This window comes from Gracilinanus agilis, chromosome 5 (assembly GCF_016433145.1).
Source record: "Gracilinanus agilis isolate LMUSP501 chromosome 5, AgileGrace, whole genome shotgun sequence".
Lineage (NCBI taxonomy): Eukaryota > Metazoa > Chordata > Mammalia > Didelphimorphia > Didelphidae > Gracilinanus > Gracilinanus agilis.
Genome location: NC_058134.1, coordinates 68,952,994 through 68,980,308, shown reverse-complemented (window position 1 = coordinate 68,980,308; position 27,315 = coordinate 68,952,994). Strand labels below are relative to the sequence as shown.

The following is a 27,315-nucleotide window of genomic DNA, read 5'->3' as shown; positions in this document are numbered from 1 at the left end:
ATTAACTCAGAACATCATGAATAGTATGTTTTCAAAATTTTAATTAGTCAGAGTTCTTAATACTCATATTCTTTGTTGAATAATAGTAAAAATTAATCACAAAGTATATTAATATTACATCATCTTAAAGTACCAAGTTGCCATTTTCATTAAACTATAGCTTTTATTTATCTTCCATAAAGTCATAGCCATGTATATTTTGAAATAGTCTACATGCAAATGTTGACTTATTTGCTCAGTTGGAGGGAGGATTCAACAATTTAGATTTTAGTAAAAATTAAATTATACTATACATACTACTCATTAGTTTTTTTAGTATACTAATGTGTTGTATTATAATTTAATTGCTTTAAAAATATTTCCTAATATATGTGTGTAACATAATCGTCCAAACTAGGTGTTTTAGCATTTTCCAGTAAGCAGTTTAATGTTGAAAGTTAGCAGAATACTGGCTACATAGAACCTCATACTTTTTTTGGACATGCTTCGACCATATGCTTTTTATTTCAAGTATTTTTTCTTTTAGGTTAGACTTGTAAAAGCATGTAAGAAATTTTTCTTTGGAGTAGGGCATTGTGAAATTAGAAATGAGAATAATTGAGGCATGATAGTAAAGAAAAAAGTATAAACAATAGCATATGAAAATGTGAAATTGACAATTCAGATTGAATTGCCCTGCTCGTTGCCATAGTCAACTCTTGATTACTGAACAATTGATCATACTCATCATGTTACTTGACTTCCCTTGTACTTCTTTATTCCATTTATTCAATAAATATTTTAAGTGCCTATTATGTGCAAAAAGCATTGTGCTAGGTCCTACAGAACTCTTCAAAACTATGATGGAAACAGGATCTCACTGATGTAGAACTATGCTGATACAAATCCATCTGTTTGCCTACCCTATGTATGTGACTTTTATCTATGTCCCCCATGAAATACATCATAGGAGGTCTACCTATACTGTGTTAGGTCACCTACTTATGTTCTAGAAATTGCATGAAAATCAAAGGAATGCACAGGCTGGCCTTGTTCTTGCAACTTATCTCGTCCATCTTTTTTTCTCTTCTTGTTTGGATATCATTTTCTACTTCTTGTATATAATTTTTGTCTTTACTGTTGCAGCCATTTCAAGACCACTTATATGCCTGTGTGTGTGTGTGTGTGTGTGTGTGTGTGTGTGTGTGTGTGTGTGTGAGTTTTTTAGGTTAACTATCTAATTGTATATCAATCTGGACATTCTTCATCCATTTGGTTTTTCCTATGTGGATAATTAGGGTGAATTCTTTTGAGTGACTTAGATTCTCAATAATATTGGCCTTGACATGCACAGCAAAAAATTGTCAACAAACAGGAGAATTTAGAGTATGTTGCCATTTCTAGGAAATACTCTTTTGATTTAGATTCTGTGCAGAACATCCTCTATGGGAGTAATTCCCAAAGTGGGCACCACCGTCCCCTGGTGGGTGCTACAGCGATCCAGGGAGGGTGGTGATGGCCACAGGTGCATTTGGGGGTAGTGAATAACTGTAAGAGGGCAGTGATACTATGTGACAGGGGGCACTAAGTAATATTTTTTCTGGAAAGGGGGCGGTAGGCCAAAAAAGTTTGGGAACCACTGCTCTATGATAATGTAAACACCTTTGCTGAGAATGTCTGCCTGTTATATGAATCACTCTGATATTAATATTTTCTGTTGTTACTTCTCTAAAGGAATCTTTTTGGGGTAGAGTCTTTAAAGTAAAGACTCTGCTCAACAGAACCAAATGCATTTTTATAGTTAAAGATAATAAGTACAATGAGAGTACAGTCTTTATACCTTTTAGTCAATTGTGTGATTATAGAGATTTTTTGCTGTGGAATAACACTTGGAAAAACCTGCCAGTTACCTTTTTATACCTTCATCAAAGATGACTTTTATGTACATTAGTATAACTCATAAAAGTTGTATAATTGGGAAAGTATTTGTATGGATTATTAGCTGTTGGCATTTTCTCACTTAACTCTTTTTTTGGTAGTATTGAGACTTTTCCATGTCTTTGGTATCTTACCTTCTTTCAGATACCAATCCCTAATGTCTTCAGAATTGTATCACATCCAGCTTGGAATTCCTTTGTGTATCCTTGGTCTAGTTCAGATGTTTTTGCAATCTTTGTTTTCTTTATTACCTTTTCTACTTCCTCTATAAACACTTCTGGGTCATCCAATATCAGAATCGAAATGAGATGGCTTCACTGTCCATGTCAGTGTATCTTTAGAAATATTTTCATTTATTCATCTGTTTGTTGTCCTTCCAGGATAATTTGCTTATTTGGGTCTCTTGCTAGATTTTCTTAAAGTCTGATCTCCCTCCCTCTGTTGCCCTTTTCTATTTATGAGGCAATGTTGGTCATAATCTTCAATCATTGTTCTTTGACTTACAAATGAGTTTATGTTCTAAACTAATTTTGTTCTTGGGTGCCATATTTATCCATTGGGTAAAATCAGATTGAATATTTGTCAACAGAGGTGATTTTTAGACACTTTTGATCTCTTTGCATGATAACTGATTGCCAGTGGATAGACCTCTTTGGGAAATTATTTTAATTTTTATCAGTAATGGTTTTTCCTTCCATTTTCCATTTTTTCATGTCAACATCTTTAAGTAAGACCTATAAAAGCTATTTTAATTTCATGCCATATTGTTTTCTTTTTTATTCTTTTTGCATTATTTTTTTTCTGTCTTGGGGATGTAAAGAATAAATGAAACTTGATATTAACCTCAAGAAGGTTGCAATATGATCAAGGAGATAAAATATGCATAAATAACTAAGATAAATGTAGCATGCTAAAAGTTGTATAAAGAAAATGATGTGAGGAGGGAAGAAGAAGGAAAGAGGGAGAGATCACCTTTGGATAGTAAGATCAAGGAAGGCTTCATGAAGGAGCAAGCTTCTAAAATGAACTTCGAAAGCTGCATAAGAATTCTACTAAAAAAATGGTGAATAATAGGGAAAGCATTCCTAATGTAATCAACAATCTAAATATAAATGAGTAACCAGGACAAGAAGTTATCTATTCATACTTTATATGTCATTAATTAATACATTTTCCTAGGATATTATGACCTTCAGTAATCACCGAGTCTCCTAATCCTAGAGCAGATTAATGCTCATGTTTACAGTAAAATGTTGGATTACCCATTTATTTCATGTATCCTCATTTCCATTTAGCTGAATTAAGACTTAAATGATCATGAACTAGCTAGGTAGCTCAGTGGATAGAGAGCCAGGCCTAGAAGAGGGGAGATCTTGGGTTCAAATCTGGTTTCAGACACTTTAAGGTTTTTTTTCCTTTATTTTTTTCCAGTAACAAATTTACACATAAGTTTTCCAAGGCTACCTAATTCATGTTGTCTCTCTCCCCTCTCCTCTCCCCCTTCCAGAGTTGACAAGCAATCATTAACCCCCATTGCCCCTTTTTCTGCCTTAAAACCAATATATAGCATTAATTTTTGTTTTGTTTTGTTTTGTTTTTTTAAACCCTTGTACTTCGGTGTATTGTCTCATAGGTGGAAGATTGGTAAGGGTGGGCAATGGGGGTCAAGTGACTTGCCCAGGGTCACACAGCTGGGAAGTGGCTGAGGCCGGGTTTGAACCTAGGACCTCCTGTCTCTAGGCCTGACTCTCACTCCACTGAGCTACCCAGCTGCCCCTATAGCATTAATTTTAATGAAGAAGATAATGTGTTTTTTAAGAATTAAATGATCAGTAGAATGTAAACTCTTTGAGAGTAGAAATTGTTCCTTTTTTTGTATTTATATTTGCCTAGGATCCTTCCTGACTCATAGATGGCACTTAAATGATTGTGGATTAACTGATTAGTTTATAGCATTTCTGACTCCTAAATTGAATACCTCTAAACTTTAGCCAAATTAGGTTGCTAACATGCTGCCAACACACTTTACAAACCTTAAAAATCTATGTCAATTATTGCTGTTGTTGTCATTAGTAATTGTTGTGCCCTGAATTCAAGGTTTCCATCTCTTACCTATTTCCTCCCTCCCTGGAATGCATTGCCTCTTCATCGTTATCTCTGAGGATGTTCATTTCTCTCTGCTCAGGTGCCACCTATTTGGGGAAGCCTTACCCGACCACTGTGCCACCTCCTTCCCATCATTACAATTCTCTGCCTTGCTAAATCATCATCACTTGCTTATCTTTATATATACTGTGCCCTTCTAGTAAAATGTAACCTTCTTGAGGGTAGGAACTATTTTATTGTTTATCATTGAATTCCTAGGGTCTAGCACAGTGCCCTGCACCCAGGAGTCCATTAGTCTTTGCTAAGTTTAAAGGAATCAAGTAACAATAACAATAATAACCAAATTTATATTGTACTCTTAAATTTTGCAAATTGTTATTATTATTTCCATTGTTGCTCACCACAATACTGTGAGGGAGGTGCTAATACTAGCCTCATTTTTGGATGAGGAAACTAAAGCTTAGAGAAATCAAGTCACAAGGCAGGTTTGAAACCCAGATCATCTAAATGCCGAGGCCAGTCCTTCATAAAGGAATGATTAAATATGTATCCAAATAACTGTAAATGCATTATGATTAGTCCTGCAAGAGAAATGTAAACAAAATAAAATGCTCAGATTTCAGAGAAAGGAGAGGTTGCTTTTAGCCGAAAAGATCTAGGAAGACTTCCTGGAGCAGATGGAATTCATATAGACATGATTTCAGTAGTCAGAGATTAGGGAAACTGGGATTGGGTGGTTAGACAAGGCATTCTAAGTGGAGGGAATGGTGTGAATAAAAGCATTTCATTTTTGCTTTAAATTTAAAAAGTAAGGGGGCAGCTGGGTAGCTCAATGGATTGAGAGCCAGGCCTAGAGACGGGAGGTCCTAGGTTCAAATCTGGCCTCAGACACTTCCCAGCTGTGTGACCCTGGGCAAGTCACTTGACCCCCATTGCCCACCCTTACCAATCTTCCACCTATGAGACAATACACAGAAGTTAAGGGTAAAAAAAAAAAGAAAAAGAAAAAAAAGTAATTGTGCTCAAAGGAATAAAGAACTGGAGGAATTCCATGTGAACTAGAATGACCTCCAGGAAATGATGCAGAGTGAAAGGAGCAGAACCAGGGGAACACTGTATACAGAGACAGATACACTGTGGTACAATCAAACATAATGTACTTCTCTACTAGCAGCAATGCAATGGATCCAGAGCAAGGCTAAGGGACTTATGAGAAAGAAAACTAGCCACATTCAGAGGAAGAACTGTGGGAGGAGAAACACAGAAGAAAAACAACTGCTTGAACACATGGGCTGATGGGGATATTACTGGGGATGTAGATGCTAAACTATATCTCTAGTCCAACTATCAATAATGTGGAATTAGGTCTTGATACATGTAAAAACTCAGTGGAATTGTGCGTCAGCTAAGAGGGGTTAGGGGAGTTTGGGGGAGAGGGAAAGAACATGAAATATGTAACTATGGGAAAATATTCAAAATAAAAATTAAAAAAAACAACTAAAAACAAATTAATTAATTAATTAATTAGTAAAAAGTAAGCTGCATTGCTTTAATTAATTTAATTACATAAATTATAGGGTTACTTCTTCATCTAGAAATTAAATTTTAATGGATAGGGATGGATAATCTTGATCTTTTACAGTATTCAAAACTAGTATTCATTCTTCACTTGCTTTCTAGCCTATCCCTAAAGAAAGTACAAACAAAATATGTCTTTCCAACTTACATAATGAGGGTCTGCCATGTCCATACAAGGAGCCCCCCATTGGAATAAACAACTAGAATAAAAATGGCAAAGCAGCCCAATATAAATACATTTAGGAAAGTGTAAGAGTTAATGCTTTTTTTTTTGTCTTTAGCCATTTAAATGGACACCACAGGCCTCTAGCTAATATATTCATTCTAAATATAACTGGGCTGAATTAGCTTGTTTTGGCCAGTCCAACAGGAGCTCCTGCAGACAAAATAGGCTGATAGCAGATTTCATTTTAATTCCTCTTTCCACCCAACATTAAGCTGTCTCCGATTCAAAACAACCAGAAGCTAATCTTATGGAGTCTTGAAATGATATTTTTAGAGAATTTGCATTGGCACTTCTACATATTATATAATAGAACAAAATTTAAAAGCATTCCATCCCCATTTATCTCTTTATCCATCCTCAGGCAAGCCTTTCTTCTTAGCGCCTCATTCTAGAAGCTGTTATTCACAAGATATTTTATGTTTCATTAGAATAAAAATTGAGGCAAGGCTTGAAGTTGTTCCACTAGATATGAAATTTTGTCATGAAAACATTGTGAATCTATTTCCCTTTCTTATGTAAAGGGGTGGTATTTTTTAACATGTACCTTGTCTAGATGAATTGGTTCAATGAAAGTGATGCTGGTAGACAAGGAAAATATCTGGAAAACATTATGGTGCTAGGATTAGTTCTTTTCTGTTTGGCCCTTAGGCTTTTGTCTTGGGACTGATTTATGGTCTCTGACCTCCCCCAAATCTGTAGCATTTAGCAGAGATATTGCAAAAATTTCTTTCAGATGTCACCTCCTTATAATTATCTCTGTCTTTGCTCATTAGAATGCCCGTTTTTGTCTTCTGGAAAGCTTGATTCTTCAACAATCCAATCAGTTAAGACTTATTTAGGAATATGTTTTTCCTGGGTTTAGGGATTTACTGCCTAGCTTGTTTTTATGTGCAATAGAAATAGAGTTCAATGTTTTGGAACCTCTTTAGTCCCAAAAAATGCCACAGCAATGTACTTTCATGACTTGGAAGGAATCAAGCATATATAGGCGAAGAAGAAGAGGAGGGGAAAAAAGGAGGAGAAGGAGGAAAGAAAAAGGAGAAAGAAGAGAAAGAGAAGGAAAAGAAGGAAGATGAGGCAAAGCAGTCCCTTACATATAGTTAGATGCTCAAAAAATATTGGTTGACTGACTTTTTAAAAAGAGATAAAGCACCTATAAGATTGGAAAAGATGACAAAAGAAAGAAACCTGACCAATGCTGGAGGGGGTGCAGGTAAAGAGGCACACTGATAGACTGTTGGTGGCACTGTGAGCTAGTAGAGCCATTCTGGAAAGCAATTTGGAATATGCCTCAGAAGTCTCCAAACTGTTTATCCTTTGACCTAGCAATATCAATAGTAAGTAGATCTTTATCCTAGTGACCCACACTCTGGTACTTGTTAACTCATATCTTGTTGAGGATGAGTAATTGAATCTCCATGATTGGAGACAACTGGAAAATTGTGAGTTGGAGCCCAATCGTCTTAGGGTAGACCTTGAGAATGGAGGTGCCCCTGGGGTGAAAATGGGACTCAATGGAATGTCAGAGGGTTGCCACATTCATTTCTCTTCTGAAGTAAGCTCCAACCACAATGTGATGCCATTAATCTGGAGGGATATATAGATGCATAAAAGGAAAAGGTCAGCCTCAATGGAGAGGATAGAAAATTGGACTGTTTATGGGCAACTTTGAATCTTTTCTGTGTTTTTTTTTTCATGTTTTGGGGGTTGTCTTAATAAAGGTCATCTTATGCCTCATATGCATCATTTCTCTGAATGCACTTTCAGGAGCTGGACATCCTTGTATGCATTTTTTTGGAGCCCCAGACACAAGGTTATATGTAAACTATAGTTGGAGATATTCTAGAATGAAATCTAGAATGATGAGCTTAAAGAAAGAGTGGTCAGGGTGAGAGAGGAGGCATTGTGACTCTAAGATTGACTCTGGTGCTGGCCACATATGACAGAGAAATCACTAATACCATAGTGTAAATTAGTACGTTAGATTCTTTACAAGAGGAGCCCAAGGACAGCATGGGAATGTGACACTGATGCGGGGGAAAGGCAGTGAAAAATCCAGCCATACCAGTAGGAGTCACCAAAAGCAAATCTCAATTGCTTCAAAATTGTTTTTAGGGCCAAGCCCAATTGAGGGCTTATTGTTGGAAGCTGAGATTTTCTTTCAGAGTTTGAATATTTTGACATTTGGGATATAGGCTAAGCCCAGCTTTTTGGTTAGATTTTAACTGGGTATATTTTGCTTCCTGCATTTTATTTTATTTTGCTAAACATCAATGAGTGTTAGTCATTGCTTTGTTATGCACCCAGAGGCCACGAATTGAACGTTTTATGAATTGAATAAATAAATAAATATTGTCTTGGCCAAACCACCATATGTACTGCATGTACTGTATATACATGTCTGGGGTTTGGAGTCAGGCTCTGAAATATGCATTCTTGTTTTTCTTACAAGTTTCATAAGCAAACTGGGACATGCCAGAAGAACTTCCCCCCACCCCCCAAAAACCAATACAAACATCCACATAACTCAGATTTAGAGCAAAACAGGCAACTAACAAAAAGAAAGAAGTAAGCATTTTTTGAAATCACTCATAAGGAGAGTTTAATAGAAATATTTTAGAAATCTTGTGAGAGATTTATTTGAAAGAAATCTTCTTAGAAAAGCAAAGACGATGTTGGGTACCAGTAAAGATAGAATGGTTATAGATTCATTATTTCCTCCCCGCAAGACTTTTTTTCTTTAACTATAAAGAAATTGTTATTGTTCTAGAGAGGAAAAACACCTCAGGTTTCCCTTTTTGAAGTTTTTGCTTCTCAAAAAAGCTTTTCTCTTTTAAAATCTGCATGTCTGCAAGTATCCTTTAAGTTTATAGAAAGTTTTGAGTGTACATGGAAGATCAGCTAGTCTCGTTCTCCTTGATATTATCTACAACTTTAAAAAGAGAAAACTATAGTTGGGCTCACCATCAGCCATTTTTTACAGCATTGGTGTCAAGTAGTACAAGGTGACTGGTGAGATGCTTGCCTTCTGCCTTAGACTCACACACAGTATATGGAGCCTTTGATCTCTGTAGGCACATGCCATCTGCCTACAGCTGTGACCCATACTTGGCATCCCCTGGAAGGTTAGAGAAAGGTAGCATGTGAACCTGATGCCTGCATTCAATTTCTGCTCTTATATTTAGCAGTTCATAATTTTATGTAATATTTTACTTGCATGAAAACTATGTACAGAGTTGAGTAATAACAGATTTTCTCGCGGTTTGACTCAGCTTTGTTTGGGTGAATACCGGCTGCAAATACAGGCTTTAATTAGAGCTCAGGAGTACCTGGACTCACATTAAGCCTGGCAGTTTTTCAGAATATATCTCAAGTTCCTGGAGCTGATTTGAACTGGGCACAATTTTTCTATTTTCCAGTTTATAGGGCACTGCAATTGTGGTTGGAGCATTAATCCACAACACAGAAACATGCAATGCATTGGAATTCTTTCTATCTCGTAGAGCTGGTCAGCCAGTTTGGCTGCCATCCTACTGTCATTGCTTGAGTAAGTAGCCTCTGTAGCAGCTAGCTTGAAGTCCAGGGTCTCAGCTTCTGGAATTAATTTCATCTGATGGTTCACCAGGGCCACAGACTTCAGAGAAGATACAGCACTCACTGGTGAGAATAGCAACTGCCCCTTTTTTCTTTCTCCTTTCTCATTTTCTGGGCTGAATGGGTTCAACTAGTTCCTGGTACTCTGTAAGTGCTTAATAAATGCTTGTTAACTGGACTCTGGTCCCCTTAATGGCAGTGCTGCTTTTTGTAAGTTGTATGACATGAGGTCATGATGTCAACTGTATACAATCAATGCCATCAATGCCATTTCTTCTGCACTGACTTTTATGTGAAGACATTAGAAGATGATGGATGAGGGGCAGGTAGGTAGCTTAAATGGACAGAGAGCCAGACCTGGAGACAGGAGGACCTGGTTCAAATTTCACCCCAGATACTTCCTAGACCCTGGGCAAGCACTCAATCCCAATTACCTAGCTCTTACTGCTCTTCTACCTTGGCACTGTTGCTTAGTAATAATTCTAAGACAAAAGGTAAAGGTAAAAAAAGAAAAGAAAACAATGGATGACTAGTAAAAAAAAGAGAAGGCATCAAAAAAGAAAATCTTTAAAAAACAATTGGAAAGAGCTGGATGGAGAGTTTAGGTTTTAATTCTAGTTAGTCTATATCAAATCTTTTTTTCTGTGGACCTTAGTTTCCCCATCTGTAAAGCAAGGGCCTAGGATGTGATTACTTCTAAATCTCCTTTCAATTTTTAAGAGCTTATGCTTCTATATTTTCCACTCTTCAATCAGTTTAGGAATGGTTTCATTGACACCAGACCAGCATCATAGCATGATACTGGATCCAGAGATGCAAATACAAGGAGATAAAAAAATCTCCAACGTCTACTGGAGCTGGGGTAAAAATGGAAATTATTTGCATAGGAACCCTTGACTTTATTTATTCTCTTTATTATTGTGCAAAACACACTTCTGTATTAGTATTTGTTGTAAGAGCACACTCATACAAATCCAAAATCCCAAAATAAAACTATAAATACAATGATGTGAAAGATAGTATGCTTTGATCTGCATCTGACTCCCAACAATGCTTTCTCTGGAGACGGATAGCATTCCCTGCCATAAGTCTTTCAGAACTGTCCCAGATCATTGCATTGCTGAGAGTAGTCAAGTTTTCACAGTTGATCATCATACAATATTGCTGTTAATGTGTACAGTGTTTTCCTGGTTCTGCTTATTTCACTCTGCAACAATTCATGCATATCTTTCCAGCTTTTTCTGAAACCATACTGCTTATTGTTTCTTATAGCAAACATATACCACAATTTGTACAGCCATTCCCCAACTGATGGACATCCCCACAATTTCCAATTCTTTGCCACCACAAAAAGTACAAATAGGTCCTTTCCTCTTTTTCTTAGTGATGTCTTTGGGATACAGACCCAGTAGTGTTATTTATTATAGGATCAAAGGGCACAGTTTTAGAGTCCTTTGGGCATAGTTCAAAATTGCCCTCCAGAATGGTTGGATCAGTTCACAACTCCACCAACAATACGTTTGTATCCCAATTTTGTCACATCCCCTCCAGCATTTATCACTTTCCTTTACTGTCATATTGGCCAATCTGATAAGTGTGAAGTTTTAATTAGGATTTTTCTAATCAAAGTGATTTAGATCTTTTATTCATAGGATTATTGATAGCTTTGATTGATTCATCTAAAAATTACTTGTTCATATCCTTTGACCATTTGTCAATTGAGGAATGGCTTGTATTCCTAAAATTTTGACTTAGTTCTCTATAGTTTTGAGAAATAAGACATTTATCTGAGAAATTTGTTACAAACATTTTTATTAGTTTGTTATTTCCTTTTGAATCTTGGTTATATTGGTTTTGTTCATACAAAAGCTTTTAAATATAATCAAAATCATTCATTTTATATTTTATAATGCTCTCTGCCACTTGTTTGGTCATAAATTCTTCCTTTTTCGAAAGATCTGCCAGGTAAACTATTCTATGTTCCCTTAATTTAGTTTTGGTATCTCTCTTTCTATCGAAATTATATACCCATTTTGACCTTATCCTCCTGGTATATGGTGTGAGATATGGATCTATTCCTAGTTGCTGCCATACTGTTTTCCAATTTTCCCAGCAGTTTTTGTTAATCACTAAGTTGTTCTTCCAAATGCTGGCGTCTTTGGATTTATCAAACACCAAGTTGCTAAGGTCATTTGCCCTTGTATATCTAATCTATTCTGTTGATTTACCATTCTGTTTCTTAGTCAGTACCAGATTATTTTGTTGATTACTACTTTATAGTACAGTTTGAAATCTGGTACTGCTAGGCCACCTTCTTTCACATTTTTTTCATTAATTCCTTGATATTATTAACCTTTTGTTCATTCAAGTGAATTTTGTTATTTTTCTAGTTCTATAATTAGTTGGTAGTTTGATTGGTATGGCACTAAATAAGTAAATTAACTTAGGTAGAATTGTCATTTTTATTAGTTTTGCCTACCCATGAGCAATAAATTTTTTTCAGTTATTTAGATCTGACTTCATTTGTGTGAAAAGTGTTTTGTAATTGTGTTTATATAATTCCTGAATCTCTCTTGGCAAATAGATTCCTAGATATTTTATATTGTCTAGAGTTATTTTAAATGGAATTTCTCTTTCTATCTCTTGCTGCTGAACTTTGTTGGTAATATATAGAAATGCCAATAATTTATATGGATTAATTTTGTATCTTGGAACTTTACTAAAGTTATTTACTATTTCAACTAGTATTTTAATTGATGCTCTAGGATTCTCTAAATATACCATCATATCAGCTGCAAAGAGTGATAGTTTATTTCCTCATTGCCTATATTAATTCCTTCAGTTTCTTTTTCTTTTCTTATTGCTAAAGCTAGCATTTCTAATACAATATTAAATAATAGTGGTGATAATGGACATCCTTCTAAACTGATAAGATTGGGAATGCTTCTAACTTATTCCCATTGCAGGTGATACTTGCTGATAGTTTTAGATAGATGCTACTTGTCATTTTAAGGAATGACCCATTCCTATGCTTTCTGGTGTTTTTAATAGGAATGGGTGTTGTATTTTGTTGAAGGCTTCTTCTGCCTCTATTGAAATAATCATAAATCATGTTTATTTCTGTTAGCTTGCTTATTGATACGGTCCATTATGCTGATAATTTTCCTAATATTAAACTAGCCCTACATTCCTTGTATAAATCTCATCTGGTCATAGTGAATGATCCTTGTGACAGACTCCTTGCTAGTATTTTATTTAAAATTTTTGCATCTATATTCACTAATGAAGTTGGCTTATAATTTTCTTTGTTTTCATTCTTCCTGGCTCAGGTAACAGTATCATATTTGTGTCATAAAAAAATTTGGTACGATTCCTTCTCTGCCTATTTTCTCAAATCATTTATATAGTGTTGGGATTAATTGTTCTTTAAATGTTTGATAGGATTCACTAGTGAATTCATCTAGCCCTGGGGATTTTTTTTAGGGAGTTCATTGATATTTTGTTCAATTTCTTTCCCTGAGACAGTATTATTTTTTAACCCTTACCTTCCGTCTTGGAGTCAATACTGTGTATTGGCTCCAAGGCAGAAGAGTGGTAAGGGTAGGCAATGGGGGTCAAGTGACTTGCCCAGGGTCACACAGCTGAGAAGTGGCTGAGGCTAGATTTGAACCTAGGACCTCCTGTCTCTAGGCCTGACTCTCATTCCACTGAGCTACCCAGCTGCCCCCTCCTGAGACAGTATTTAAGTATTCTATTTCCTCTTTTGTTAACTCGGGCAATTTTAAATTATTCTTCCATTTCACTTAAATTGTCAGACTTACTGGCATATAATTGAGCAAAATAGCTCCTAACGATTATTTTAATTTCCTCTTTGTTGGTGGTGAATTCACCCTTTTCATTTTTTATATTGATTATTTGATTTTTCTTTCCTTTTTTAAAAATGAAATTAGCCAATGTTTTATCTGTTTTATTTTTTCATAAAACCAAATCCTAATCTTGTTTATTAGTTCAATGGTTCTCTTACTTTCGATTTTATTTTCTCCTTTAATTTTTAGGATATCCAATTTAATCTTTAATTGGGGATTTTTACTCTCTTGTTTAAGAATATTGGGGCAGTTTTCTTTGATAATTTCTTGTTTAATGATGTCAAGGCCTTTTATTTTTTTTTAATCATGGCTTTCAAGAAGTCTAATAATTCCTTTTTTTTAAAACTCTTATCTTGGAATCAGTACTGTATATTGGTTCCAAGGCAGAAGAGTGCTAAGGGCTGGGCAATTGGGATCAAGTGGTTTGCCCAGGGTCACAAAGCTATGAAATGTCTGAGGTCAGATTTGAATCTAGCTATAGACCTGGCTATCAATCCACCGAGTCACCCAGCTGCCCCCTATATGCTTGCTTTGCTTTCACTATCCCCTTCTGTGTGTGTGCCTTGCTCTTCTTTGTCGCCATAATTTTTTTCTATGGTTAGGTAGGGTTTTAAAATTTTTTTATTCATTTTCCCAGCCTTTTTCTTGACTTTCACTTTTATCTTAAAGGAAGGCTTTATTCTCAGGGTAGAGAGGGCACTTTCTTATAGTTCAGTTTTTCTTTGATGAAACTTATAGCTCTATTTCTAGGTTTCTGGAAGTATTAGTTCTTCCAAGGTGGCATAATGACCTATAGGCCAGGAGCTCTGAAAGTCACCTCCCACTGCTGAGATGGTCACTCACTCCCTGAGATGGTTGATGGCTGCAGAGCTCAGAGCACTGTGGTTTATACTGTTCTGGGGCTCAGAGTCTAGCTTCAGTCTTGGACAGAGGTTTTTGGTCTCATTCTGGGCTTCATTAGGTTAGGCACATTGCAGACTACCTTGCCCTGGGGTTTGTAACTTCGCCTTGAATTTTGGTAGGAGCTAGCTCTGGGCCTTGGTGTGGGGCCAGTGTGATGCAGACGGTCTTGATCTGGGGCTCAGAGCCTCATCCTGGGCTTACACAGACCAGGCATGTGGAGTAGCCTGCCTGATATTGGGCTTTAAGTCCTCACTACAAGCTTGGGCTGGGGTTCCTGGTCTTACTCTGGGATTACATAGATCAGATGTGTTGTGCAGACTGGCTTGCTCTAGGATTCTAGACCTCACTGCAGGCTAGACCTCACTGCAAGACTGGGGCTTGGAACTTTGTGGAGTGTGCATAGAGTTGCACTGCTATTGCCTTAGTCAGGTTCTCAGGGTCTGAACATTGGCTTGAGCCCAGGTTTAGGACCTGGAACAGTAGACGTGGGGTGGGAGGGCTTGCTGATGGTTTGTGCTAGTACTCCTTGGTATAGTCTCTTGTGGGTTGTGCTCCCGTTTCATTCCAATGAACCAGACCCTTTCTGTCTACCTTCAAGTGATTCTCTACATGAAAGTTGCTTCACTTTGTCTCCTTGTTGGTTCTTTCTCTCCAGTATTTGTTTTGAGGTGTTATTTTAAGGTTGGTTAGAGAGGATTCTCATAGTGGTTCGAGCTTTCCCTACTTCTACTTGCCATCTTGGCTCTGTCCCCTTATTATTGATTTTATTCTTGTTAAAGCAATTTGGGGGAGGCTAGACCTGTGATTTTAGTAGTCTAAGGAGTCTTCCCAAAAAGGAAATTTCCTCTATCAATGCACTTAAGTGTCTTCTCTAAAACTTAAAATATTAACAGTGATTAGTACTTACATAGCACTTTAAAGTTTGCAAAGCACTGTGTGTATTATATATATATATATATATATATATATATATATATATATAATTTCAACATCTCTGGGAAGTAGATTCTATTGCTCCCATTTTACAGATGAGGAAAATGAGGTAGACAACAGTTTAAGTGGCTTTTCCAGAATCACAAAGCAGATAAGTGTCTGAGCTCAGATTTAAACTCAGGTCTTTCCAAATGTTGCATAGCCAATGGATGAATGAGTCCACAACTCTGAACTGCTGGATTGTGCCAGGTAGCTCACTAGCTTCCTGCAAATCTTAGCACCAACTATGCTCCCAGAGTTTTGGTAGCCCATTCTCAACCTTTTGAAGTCCAAAAGGTCATAGTCATCTTTAATTTTCACCTAGAAGTTAGCAATAATAGACATAACAAAGACAAAAGCAGCACTAGGGCCATGGGCGAATGGATCGCATAGCCCCAAACCTGAGAACCCTCCATTTCTTACCTATTTACTTGAAAACAGAAATGAGGACCAGTTCACTTTGGTTGGTTAATTAATGGCCTTTGAATGTACCTTAAGCGAGTCCATGCAATCAACCAACTATCTTCATCCCTTGATTCCTAGAATGCAATGGAATTCTATAGGATTGCATTATGAAGTCACAGAGTGTGTGCTGATAAATACTGGGTTCATTTTCTAGTCCCCTCCATTTCTAGAGGCATAGTCTGAGGACAAGGGGCATCAGAGATAGTTTTGAGCTCAATTATTTGCAGGGCATCTTCCTGAATTAATGACTATAGAGGAAGAAATATTTTATGTCCTTTGTATCCTTTTAGACTATGTTCTTTGAATTTTTCATTAGTGAAGTGGCTTTTAATTGGTTTTTATGGTCCAGAAGTGTTTATTGTATTTTAAACCTTGAACCTGCTAGACTAGGTCTAATTAGGGTTGGCCCACATTTGGTTTTAAATGCCAGATGAGGCAGTTTGTATTTTATCCTAGACAAGCTTCTTGAGGAAGAGAGAGACAGGGTGAAGTTTGTACTTTAGATATCTCTAGAGTTTCCTTTTAAGGTTATAAAATGTCCTCTTGCTAAAGAAGGTTAGCTTCTCTTTTTTCTATTTTACTTTTCCCCCAATTACATGTAAGAGCAATTTTTAATGTTCATGTTAAAAATGCTTATTTCTAATTTTTCTCCCTCCCTTCTGCCCCTCTCCCTCATTGAGAGAGCAAGCAAATTGATATAGGTTACGTGTGTAATCATGTAAAACATATGTCCATATTAGTCATGTTGTGAAAGAAAACAGAGCCCCAAAAGGAAAAAAAGACAAAAAAATTCAAAATAGTCTGCTTTAATCTGCCTTCAGATTCTCTCATTTCTTTCTTTGGAGGTGGATAGCATCTTCATCATGGGTCCATTGGTTTTGTCTTGGATCTTTGTATTACTGAGAAGAGCTAAGTCAAGAAATAGCTTCTTGAGGACAAGGACTGTTTCCTTTTTGTCCACAAATCCTTAGCTCTACATGTAGTACCAGCCTAGGATAGGAGGCATTTGATAAATGCTCATTGATTTATTAATTGATGGAAAAGTTCAAATTGGAGCACTGCTAAGGGAAGAAGTCATTACATCCACATTAAATGTGGTACCCAAATTGCAGTAGGAAAAAAAAAAGTTAAGTATTAAGAAATAGGTCATAAAATGGTTCCAGACAAGACCCTGAGGCTTGTAGACTGTAGAGTTTCACTTTCATACCTGGCAAGCTGATAGAATGAGATTTTTTAAACGTCTCTCTGGTAAACATAAGCTTTATGTGGGGAGAAGACAAAATAACCTACTAAAAGGGGAAATGATGATGGATTTCTCTTTTAGAATGCAGGTTAATAAGTATGTGGGCAAGGAGCATTCCCCACTGGTCTTCCAGTATACAGAAAAACTTTAGATTGAATTCCACCCTGAAAGCTCAAAAAATTACTACCACCAAGACTGGTGGGATTGTTTTATCACTGGATAAAAGAACCAGATTTGAAGCAGGAAATATGAGCAAAGAGTCAATAGGCACTGATGTTAGTGGACAGAGAAATGTTAACTATGGATTTTGCTAGAAATCAAGACAAGCTAGCATGCTTTCTGAGGGGACCAAAAAGTGGCAGATTAATTTCATTATGAAATATAGAGTAATGAATTTTGGAGAAATAACCCCAAATGCACTGAATTATGGGCCCTCAGCTTTCAGTAGCAATCCAAGAGAAGTATCCTAGGTATCTTTGTAAAATGTTCCTAAGAGACATCTGTCTAATATTCTTTGGGAAGAACAACAAAATTTCATAATGGACATCATCGAGAAAGAAATTAGACAATGTAACTGAAGAAGGCCAAGAAAGAGGCAATTAAAATGATTAAATGGATCTAAAACCCCCATATATATTCAATTATTATTATTACTTGTACTATTTATATTATTAAATTAACATTAACAATAAACCCATTAATACTTCCAAAATATCAGTTTCAAGTGTTCTTTTAAAACTGTAAACTATAATTAACTACATATTAATATTTTAGAAAACTGTATTCTAACAAAACCCCATAAAATATTAACAAATTAGAGTGTCTATCAACCTAAGCTAGCTATAAAATGTTAATACTTCCTCACCAAATAAGAGGAAGATTGCTAGCTATTTCAAGGATACATGATAAAGCAGGATAAAAATAATAGTAGGCAATATTTTTATAGCACTTACTTCGTGCCAGGCACTCTGCTAAGTGCTTTATAATTATTATCTCACATGAACATCACAACAATCCTGGAAGGTAGGTGCTGTTATTATCCTTATTTTACAAATGAGGAAACTGAGGCAAACAAAGAGTCAGTGACTTTCCCAGGGTCATACAGCCAGTAAGTGTCTGAGGCTGGACTTGAACTCAGAAAGAGGAGTCTTCCTGACTCCACGCCTGGCATTCCATCCATTCTGCCTAGCTGGCCCACTTTTTACAAATAAAGACCTCAAAATATCCTTAATTACTCAACCAATTAAATACTGAAACCAGAACATGATCACATACCAAACTGGTGCTCACCTTCATCCAGATAGAACAATGATCCATAATAAGCTAAGAACATTTTAGTATATATCACCATATGAAATACTAATCATCTCCAAACAATATGGAAGGAAAAACTTTCAAAATACAGATATTGTGGATGAAATCAAAATCATATAGCAACGGGATGAGGTCATCCTGTCTTATTTTGGAGCTGTACCAAGCTTGCTTTCAGGAAGCCTAGAAGAGATGAGCTTATGTCCTAATATTTTTCTTTAGTTCTAAAAAGCAGTTGTTTCATCTGCTGTTCAGCAGTTCCTTGACCATTAAATGCAATATAATAGCAGAGGAAGCAAGTAAGTGACTCAGTTGATAGAAAGCCAGGTCTGGAGATGGGAAGACCTGGGTTCAAATCTTGCCTCAGATATGTCCTAGCTGCAGGATCTTAGCTAGTCCCTTAACCCCCATTGCCTAGCTCTTCCTGCTCTTCTGCCTTAGAACCAATAGAACCAGAAGATAAGGGAATAATAATAATAATAATAATAATAATAATAATAATAATAATAATAATAATAATATATTGATTTGTCTTAGGATCATTTTAAATTCCATTAAAAGGTAAGAACAAAATAATAATAATAGTTGACACTTTAGGTTTACAAAGCATTTTACTCACACTGACTTACATCTATTAAGTGCCAAGTGTTTGAAATGCATTCTAATAGTGTACAGGCAAATGACAAGACACCACAATATCTGTCTTCTTTGTTCCTCCTCTTTTCACCCATTAAGGGAGATATTTCCTAAGATCCTTGGGCTTCTTTCCCTTTTCCTGAATACTCTTCTCTAGTGATCTTATCAAAGGGCATTAGACTAATAGAAGCTTTCCACATAGGCTTGTACATAGTAGATGCTTAATAAATGCTTATTTTTAATCAATAGAGCCCAATTGATTGATAGGTTTTAATACCACCCTTGATCATTGCAGTTCTTTTGAGGGGGGCATGTTGTGATAGAAAATATGGTGGATTTAGAATGAGAGGATATAGATTTGAATCCTATCTTTTTTGTGTAACTTGACTTATTTAACCTCTCTAGGCTTTAGCTTCCTCACTGGAAATAAGTGGGATGGAATAAATGATATCAAAAATCCCTTTTTGCTTCAGATCGTATGTATGTCCTATGACTCCAACAGCTTTCATAATCACTTGGTGCTAACAACACCTAAACCTCCATTCCCATCCCCAGTTCTCTATTATCTCCTGAACACCATTTGATCCATTCCAACGGCATCCCTTTAAAACTAAGCTCATGGAGCACCTAGGTGGCACAGTGGACAGAGTGTCAGATCTGGAATCGGGAGGTCCCAGGTTCAAATCTGGACTCAGACACTTCCTAATCCTTACTGCTCTGCTGACTTAGAATGGATACTTAGTCTTAATTCTAAGACAGAATGTAAGGTGTTTTTCTTAAGTTCATAATTTCTAAAAAATGAGTATTATAATCTCTCATAATTAGAGAAATGCAAATCAAAACAATGCTGAGGTACCACCTCACACCTAGCAGATTGGTCAATATGACGGTAAAGGGAAATAATGAATGTTGGAGGAGTTGTGGCAAAATTGGGACACTAATGCATTGATGGAGTTGTGAATTAATCCAGCCATTCTGGAAGGTAATTTGGAACTATGCCCAAAGGGCTTTAAAAGAATGCCTGCACTTTGATCCAGCCATACCACTACTAGTAGGTTTGTACGCTAAAGAGATAATAAGGAAAAATACTTGTACAAAAATATTCATAGCTGTGCTCTTTGTGGTGGCAAAAAATTGGGGAATGAGAGGGTATCCCTTAACTGAGGAATGACTAAAAAAATTGTGGTATATGATGGTGATGGAATACTATTGTGCTGTAAAGGATCGATGATCTGGAGGGTTTCTATGTGAACTGGGAGAACGTCAGTGAACTGATGCAGAGTGAAATGAGCAGAACCAGGAGAACACTGTTCACAGAAAGTAAAACATTATGGAACAATCCAATGTAATGGACTTTGCTACTAGTAGCAATGCAACGAGCCAGGACATTCCTGAAGGACTTATGGGGAAGAATGCTATCCACACTGAGAGAAAGAATTATGGGAGTGGAAATGCAAAAGCAAAACATATGACATAACTTATCATATGTTTATGTGGGTGTGTGAGTTGGGGTTTAGGCTGTAAGAGATTGCTCTTTGCCAAAAATGAATAATATGGAAGTGAGTATCAAGTGATAACAGTTGTTCAACCCAGTGGAATTGCTTGTCAGCTCTGGGAGGGGGAAGGGCAAGAAAATGAATCATGTAAACATGGAAAATAATTTCAAAATAAAAATTAATTTTTAAAAACGAGCATTATGTCTAAAACTAAATTCATCATTTATTTTACCTGACTCCTGTCTTTTTGATTTGCTGACCTCTAACAGTGACATCTCAACTTTCCTAGTCAACTATGCTCTTAACTGCTATTTAGAAAGATTTAGGCTGAGAAGAAACATAATTTATATAATTGTGAAGCTTGTTGATAAAGTAGGCACAGACTTGTTCATCTCCAAATACTGAGATTATGGAACATCTCTTAAAACTTGAAAAAGGTAGTTTGGGGACATACAAAAGGAGGGAGGAGGTATCATTTTATGTAATGGGTAATAAGAATACAGAACTCATTATTCACCAGAGATGTTTCATGCTTATAAATATAAACAGATTAAAGGAATCATATAAAGTTGCAGATGAATTAGAATAGATTATATTGGGTGACTGAGAGAAGTGAGGGGCAAAAGGGATGGATCTTAACCATTTGGGTTTAATGCCATAGAGTTCCCATCTGTAAAAATCCCTTGGTGTCACAAAATTGAAATTGGGTTGAATGGCTTGACCCAAAAAGCTATGTCTTATACGATTTTGGGATATGCAACATCTTTCAGCTGAATCTTAAAATAATTCCAGATAATGAAAGCTCTTATTCCTCTGAGCTTCACTCCAAGTCAGATAATGATCCTTTTTCTATTGCTTAATGATATCAGAAATTTTAAACACATACTTAGTTATTTGTTTTCTATTAACATTGTGACTAGCATTCCAAAGCTAAGATGACTAATCTTTTCTCTAAACAAGACTCACTTCATAAAATCAAATGGAAATAAGTATAACCATAGTTGTCCTAACAAAGTGATATTCTACTGTGGAGGCAGGAAAGCATAATGAAAAAGGCTTTGAGCCTAGAGTCAGGCAAGATCTGAGTTCAAATTCTGACACTGACACTTAGGAGTTGTGTGATCATGAGCAAATCATTAAATCTTTTTTTGAGACTCGGTTTATTCATCTATAAAGTGGGGATTATAACATAATATTCTCACAGAGTTGATGTGAGGATCAAGTAATGAATATGTACATATATGTATTATATATAATTAACAAAGTATTATATGTATGCATATATAATACTTCGTAAAGGTGTTTTGAGTAACTAGGTATGGCAGTGAACTTTGAGACAGGGAAGACCCAAATTCAAATCTTGCCTCATACAAGTTAACTTGGTGTAGTCTTAGTTCTTTCATCTGTAAAGTAAAGTAACCTACCTCACATAAGTATAAAGATAAAAATCAAATGAGATATAACATGTGTAAAGCACTTTGCAAAACTAGTTGTTAAATATTAGCTAACATTATTTTACAAATATGTATATATATTTATACTTAAATTAAGGAGTTAGTAACATCATTTTTCATTTTGACATTAGTGGATAGTAACAGAATTGTTGGTAATGTCCTGTTTTATATGAAGTGTATTTTTAAATGAATACATTGCTGTGTATTACTAATTAATATGGTGGCAACTGCAACTTCTATTTTATCCCCTCTTCAGTAAATAAAATTTTAGTTAAAACACAAACAAACATAAACTAATACCATGCAAATGCCTAGACAAGTAGAGCTGGGACTTTTTATGAGCCAGAATTCTAGAAAATGGATTTCATTAGCTCTCTAATCGTGGGGTTAGATGGGCGTAAATACAATCAATAAACATATACTAAGCATCCATATCCATAACTAAAGCAAAGTTTCTGAGGCTGTGTCCCAGGCTGTTGGCTTCTGGTGGTGTCACCCTTCTTCTCCTGGAACAGAGTCATGTTTCCTTTCCTCTGACAGTCTAGAGATTGCTAGATATGTATCTCAGCTCACTTCATGGTGTTTGAACAGCCTACACAATGGATTGGTATCCTGTTCTTTCACCCAGTCTTATCCATTTTTCTTATCTATGGTGTTCCTCTCCAGGTAAACCTCCTTTCCTACCCCACCCCTCATAGGGGCACAGGTAGGTTCCTGTTAGGGCAACTCTACCTATAGTGAGATAGTCTTCTTTGCCACCACTGCCCTCTTCTGATGGGAATATGCTGCCAACTTCCTCCAAAAAAAGGAAGATGAATAATGTAAAATAACTCCATAAAGTTGTGCTAGATCATGGTACAATAGGAAGAGAACTAAACTTAGGGCCAAAGAATTGAGACTCAAGTCCTAACTTTGCCACTTTGATGTGTTCTGCCTTAAGGAATAGCAATCCAGAAGTGATGCTGTGGTGAGGGAGTTGGAAATGGAGGAGGTTGTTAATAAGGTCAAGAGACTGTATAGTGAGCTCCTCTCCATATTCACTTCCAAAAAGACCTAGAAAATATGCCATATTCAATCCTGACAGAGGAAGTCAGAAGCTATTGTGAATCACTTGTTTAGCCCAGTTCAGCACAGGAAGATGGAGAGGTAGGTGGACACTGGGGATGAGATCAGTTAGGAGTATGACCCATGTGGAACACTCCAGTGCCCAGGAAAACACTGTACCAGGACAAGAGAAGGTCCTAGATTCACATAGGGCACTACTAGACCTATACTGGGTTGCTGAGATGGAGAGAGGGGTGAACTGATGGCTTTGTTACCCATTATCCAGGTTTGAGACATAGATCCAGGGTAGACTGAGAAAGGGACCGCTCAGAGGAGTGATGTTTACAGTAGGGAGTCCTGGGCTATGTATGTAGAGAGGAGAATGCTTAGAAGCAAAAGCATCTTCAGAGATGTGGCTCATTCTTCAAGTACAGAATATGTTCTCACTTTTAGCATCTAGCTCAGCTTGCAAAGGAATAAACAAGGCAGGAATCCCACACCAAAGGGGAACCTATAATTCTGATACTCTGAACTAACAGAGCTTCCCAGGTAGATGATAGGGTCTGAGTCCATCAGCAATGTGTTTTAAACCCTGGCCAGGAACTTATAGATCTCTGATAGGAAGGCAGAAACCAGACTCTGCTCTAATCAGACATTTTGAGAGACCTTTAAAGCTTATAGGATCCTGACCCTTCCCTGAGACCCTAAAATAACAACACTTTGTGCAGCAACAAGACTACCTCAGGCATTCCTTCCAGAAATACCATAGAACCTAGGACATCTAGATCAAAGTCAGGAAGAAGGCTTGAAGAATGAAAAAAAACAAGAAAAGAATTACACCACAATAAAAGCTTTTATAGTGGCAGGGACACTCAAGATGAAAAACAAAAGATAGACTCTAAAACATCTACAAGCAATGCTTCAAAGGAACACACAGCTTGGACACAAACCTAACTAGAATTCTTAAAGAGATAAAGCCAGAGTTGTAAAAGTTTTAACATTTATAAATTAAATTGTAAGTATTTGAGGAAAAAATGGAAAAGAAATGAGTGCTATGGAAAGAAGATTGAGGAATTAACTTTTAAGAGATTATAGTCAAGAATAATTTACCCAGAAAATATGAATATAATGCCACAGAGGAAAAATAGATATTAAATGAAATAGATGACTTCCAAATATTCCTAATGAAAAGGCTAGAGATGCAGAGAAACTTTAAAGGTCAAACACAGGAGTGAACAGAAGCATCAAAAGGTAAATGTGAATGAATAATGTGATGAAGTTAAACTGCTTACGTTCTAACATGAGGAGATGATACAGGTATCTTCTCTGAACTCTTCTTATCATCAGGAGTCATAAAGGGAGTCTAATTAGAAAGGGCCTGAGAATAGTTTTGTTATGTCTTGGTGATTGAAGAAAAGAATGGGGGTAAGAGGGGAAGAATAATTCACAGGCTTGAGGGAAGGAAAAAGAGGATTTAGGGAAATTGTCATATAATCAGGGTGCAGAAAAGACATCTATATAAAAAAGAAGTAAGGATGTGGAGGGAAGCAGCTGACATATTAACCTCATTCTCATCTGAATCGGGCAAAGGAAGGAATAACATACATGCGGAGTTGGGTACAAAAACATTTCAAGAAACAGGATGAAAAGGGTACCAGCAAAGAGGGGGGATTAGAGGGAGGGTAGATCAAGAGAAGGATTTATTCTAAAAAAAACTCTAAGGATATGCAAAAAATATTTATGCCTCTGAAGTAACAAAGTATGGGAATTTGAGAGGATGTCCATAAAAAGGGAGGAGAGATCAACAAGTTATGGTATAAAAATGTGATAGAATACTTTGGGGCTGAATTCTTATCAGTGTAATGGCCAGGGATAATTCTAGAGGACTAATGAAACATGCTGCCCACCTCATAACAGAAAGGTGAAGATTTTTTTATATGACCAATGTGGAGATTTGTCTTGATGGACTTTATCTATTTGTAATGGGGGAAAGGGTTAGGAAGAGCACACAGTAAACATGAATAAGTGGGAAAAAAGAAGAGTTAATAAGATGTCGAAATAGAGGTGGCAATCAGAATGGGGAGGGAGGAATGAGAAAGATATTGGAGAAGCAAAATCATTAGGACTTGAATTTACCTAATGAATGAAATGGGAAATATCCAAAGGCAAAAGGAAAAAAACCAGAAACGTGGAAATAGCTTTTAATAATAGAAGGTCATTTATGTCCCCAGACCCTTCATATCATCATTATCAGGTCTACTTTCACTTACGGTATTGCCTAAAACCATCCTCTAATCCTTGCCCATGATCTTCTTTTTAGACATTGATGATTTGAAATTGTTTCAGTCACATGATTTCATTATGCTTAGCTTTGAGATTAATCTTTGTCTCTTTTCTCTCTCTCTCTCTCTCTCTCCTCCCTGCCCTTTCTTTTTGCCCTAGCTTTTACTGGATATGGTTGGCTCTCCTGATGAAGTCCTGCAAGAAGCTGCAGCTGGTTGTATTGCAAACATCCGTAGGCTGGCTCTAGCAACAGAGAAGGCAAAATATAGTTGAAGTCTGAACAGATTTTACTAGGTACTAAATTTTATGTGACACTGAACATGTGATTTCATGGCCAGGCAGCATAAATAGGGAGGCATTTATTAGCAATCCCTTTTTAAAAAGAAGAAGAAAAGAGGGGGGAAAAAGGCAAATGCCTAAATGAAAACACACAAATTAAAGAAGGAAAGGATGCTTTTTAAGCTAAAAAGGGCACGCATCCTTTTAGTCAACTTAGTGTGTTGCAGGATGCCAGTAACATAAACCCATCCCTATTAAAATCTATGACGATTTCCCCTGAAAATAACCCCAATTTTTCTAAAATATTCATGTCAGTGATGCTTTTATATGTCTGTGATTTTAGTAAAGATGTGGCCTGCATTTCATGCAGCTCTACATGATTCATGGATAGCTTCAGAATTCCCTTTCTGCCAAACCTGTCTAATCAGCCTGTCATTATGGTCCTGTCTGTTTCATCACTCGAAATCTGCAGGAGAGCGTTTGAATGCAGACGCACTAATTCCACATCTGGTATTGTATGAGTTTAAAGTAAGCAGCTGGAACTGTAGAGATCATTCCAAGGTCATCCCAAATTTCTCCTAAATACTACCAAGCATCTAACAAGATGCTATATAATCTTAACTCTATCAGGTAATGCAAAACATGAACAAATAAGCAATGAATAATTATTTTTGTTTGAATTTTAGCAACATAAACAATTAAGAGTGCTGTGTTCCTTACAAGGATCCACCAAACCTTTTATTAAGATAATTAATTATGCTCATGTAATGATAGTGTATAACTCCACATAAAATTGGTTTGAATTTTAAACCTGTTTTCAGCACACAGAGTACTTTTTAAAAAGTGGCTACAAAAGATTAATAGCATTTTACCAGATTATAGAAACATTAGAACCCACTTAAAGAATCCCATATGTAAACTCAGTGCACTAAATGTTTGGGAACTAACTGTACCCAGCAACTAATACCTTAAAAAATTGCTTTGTACATATCAATTCAGGAAACAGACTTACAACACTGACAAGTCTCATTTATTGCTTTGAAGGGCAGGCTAGCAGTTTTTATTGAATAATAGCAAGGACTGTGTATATTTGTCATAAGTTGGAGCAGATAACGAGCTTAATTGAATTAAAATGTAAACAATTTGTACAAATCAGAGGGGAAGATGAGGACAGCTTCAACAAGATGAGTTAATAATACCAGTGGAATATATGATGGAAAGATCTGAGGAGGCCTTTAAGAATGTCTGAGTATTTGTAAAATAAAGCTGATTCATTTTCAAAACTTTGCAGATTGGTGATAAAATGGGAAAGTGCTAACCATGGGTTCTGGTCTCCAAAATGCAGCATCATCATTAACAAAGATTTACAAATGTTGTAGCTTAGAACTAGAGGTATGGGATGGAAAATATCCAAAGGCAGAGAAAAAGCCAGGAACCTGGCATATCCCTTAATAATAGGACTCTTAAGGGGCTCCTGGCTTTATCCTTTTGCCTTCATGTCAAGTCAAATGAGATTTATTAAAATAATGCTGTGCACTCTGCACATTTCGACCATTCTAGAAGCTGCAAGTTTTAATGATATAAACTCGGCAAATCAAGTATCATTCCATTCATAGGTGCCAAGGTTTTGCGCAATTCTAATGTGAACATGGAGTCCTAACACATAGCATAATTTAAAATAAAGGAAGAAGAAGGAAAAGTTTGCAATTCAGCAAGTGGAACCGAGTCTTACTTGGCAAAGCATTCATTTTCCAGAAAAGATTTAGCACTACCTTTATCTGTTTTTTGACTGATTGCTTGTACCTGGCCCTGGAATACTCAGTCTAACTCCACAGATACTATTTTTGTTAGTGGGTTGAGAAAGTTCATTTGGGACAAAAAGATGCCAGCCCTTTAATTTACAACAGCAGCTAAAAAGTATCATGCCCAACTTTGATTAACT

At 36.4% G+C, this 27,315-nt stretch overlaps 1 protein-coding gene across 1 annotated transcript in view; it reads left to right on the top strand.

The window, feature by feature from the left end:
* The window catches only part of ODAD2 (outer dynein arm docking complex subunit 2), a 203,015-nt gene extending 177,270 nt beyond the window's left edge, over nucleotides 1-25,745 (top strand). The window contains exon 18 of the mRNA XM_044678938.1: nucleotides 25,254-25,745. Within this exon, the coding sequence (XP_044534873.1) occupies nucleotides 25,254-25,367 (114 nt within the window). The 3' untranslated portion in view covers nucleotides 25,368-25,745. The remainder of the gene's footprint in view (nucleotides 1-25,253) is intronic.
* Nucleotides 25,746-27,315: the final 1,570 nt, after the last annotated feature.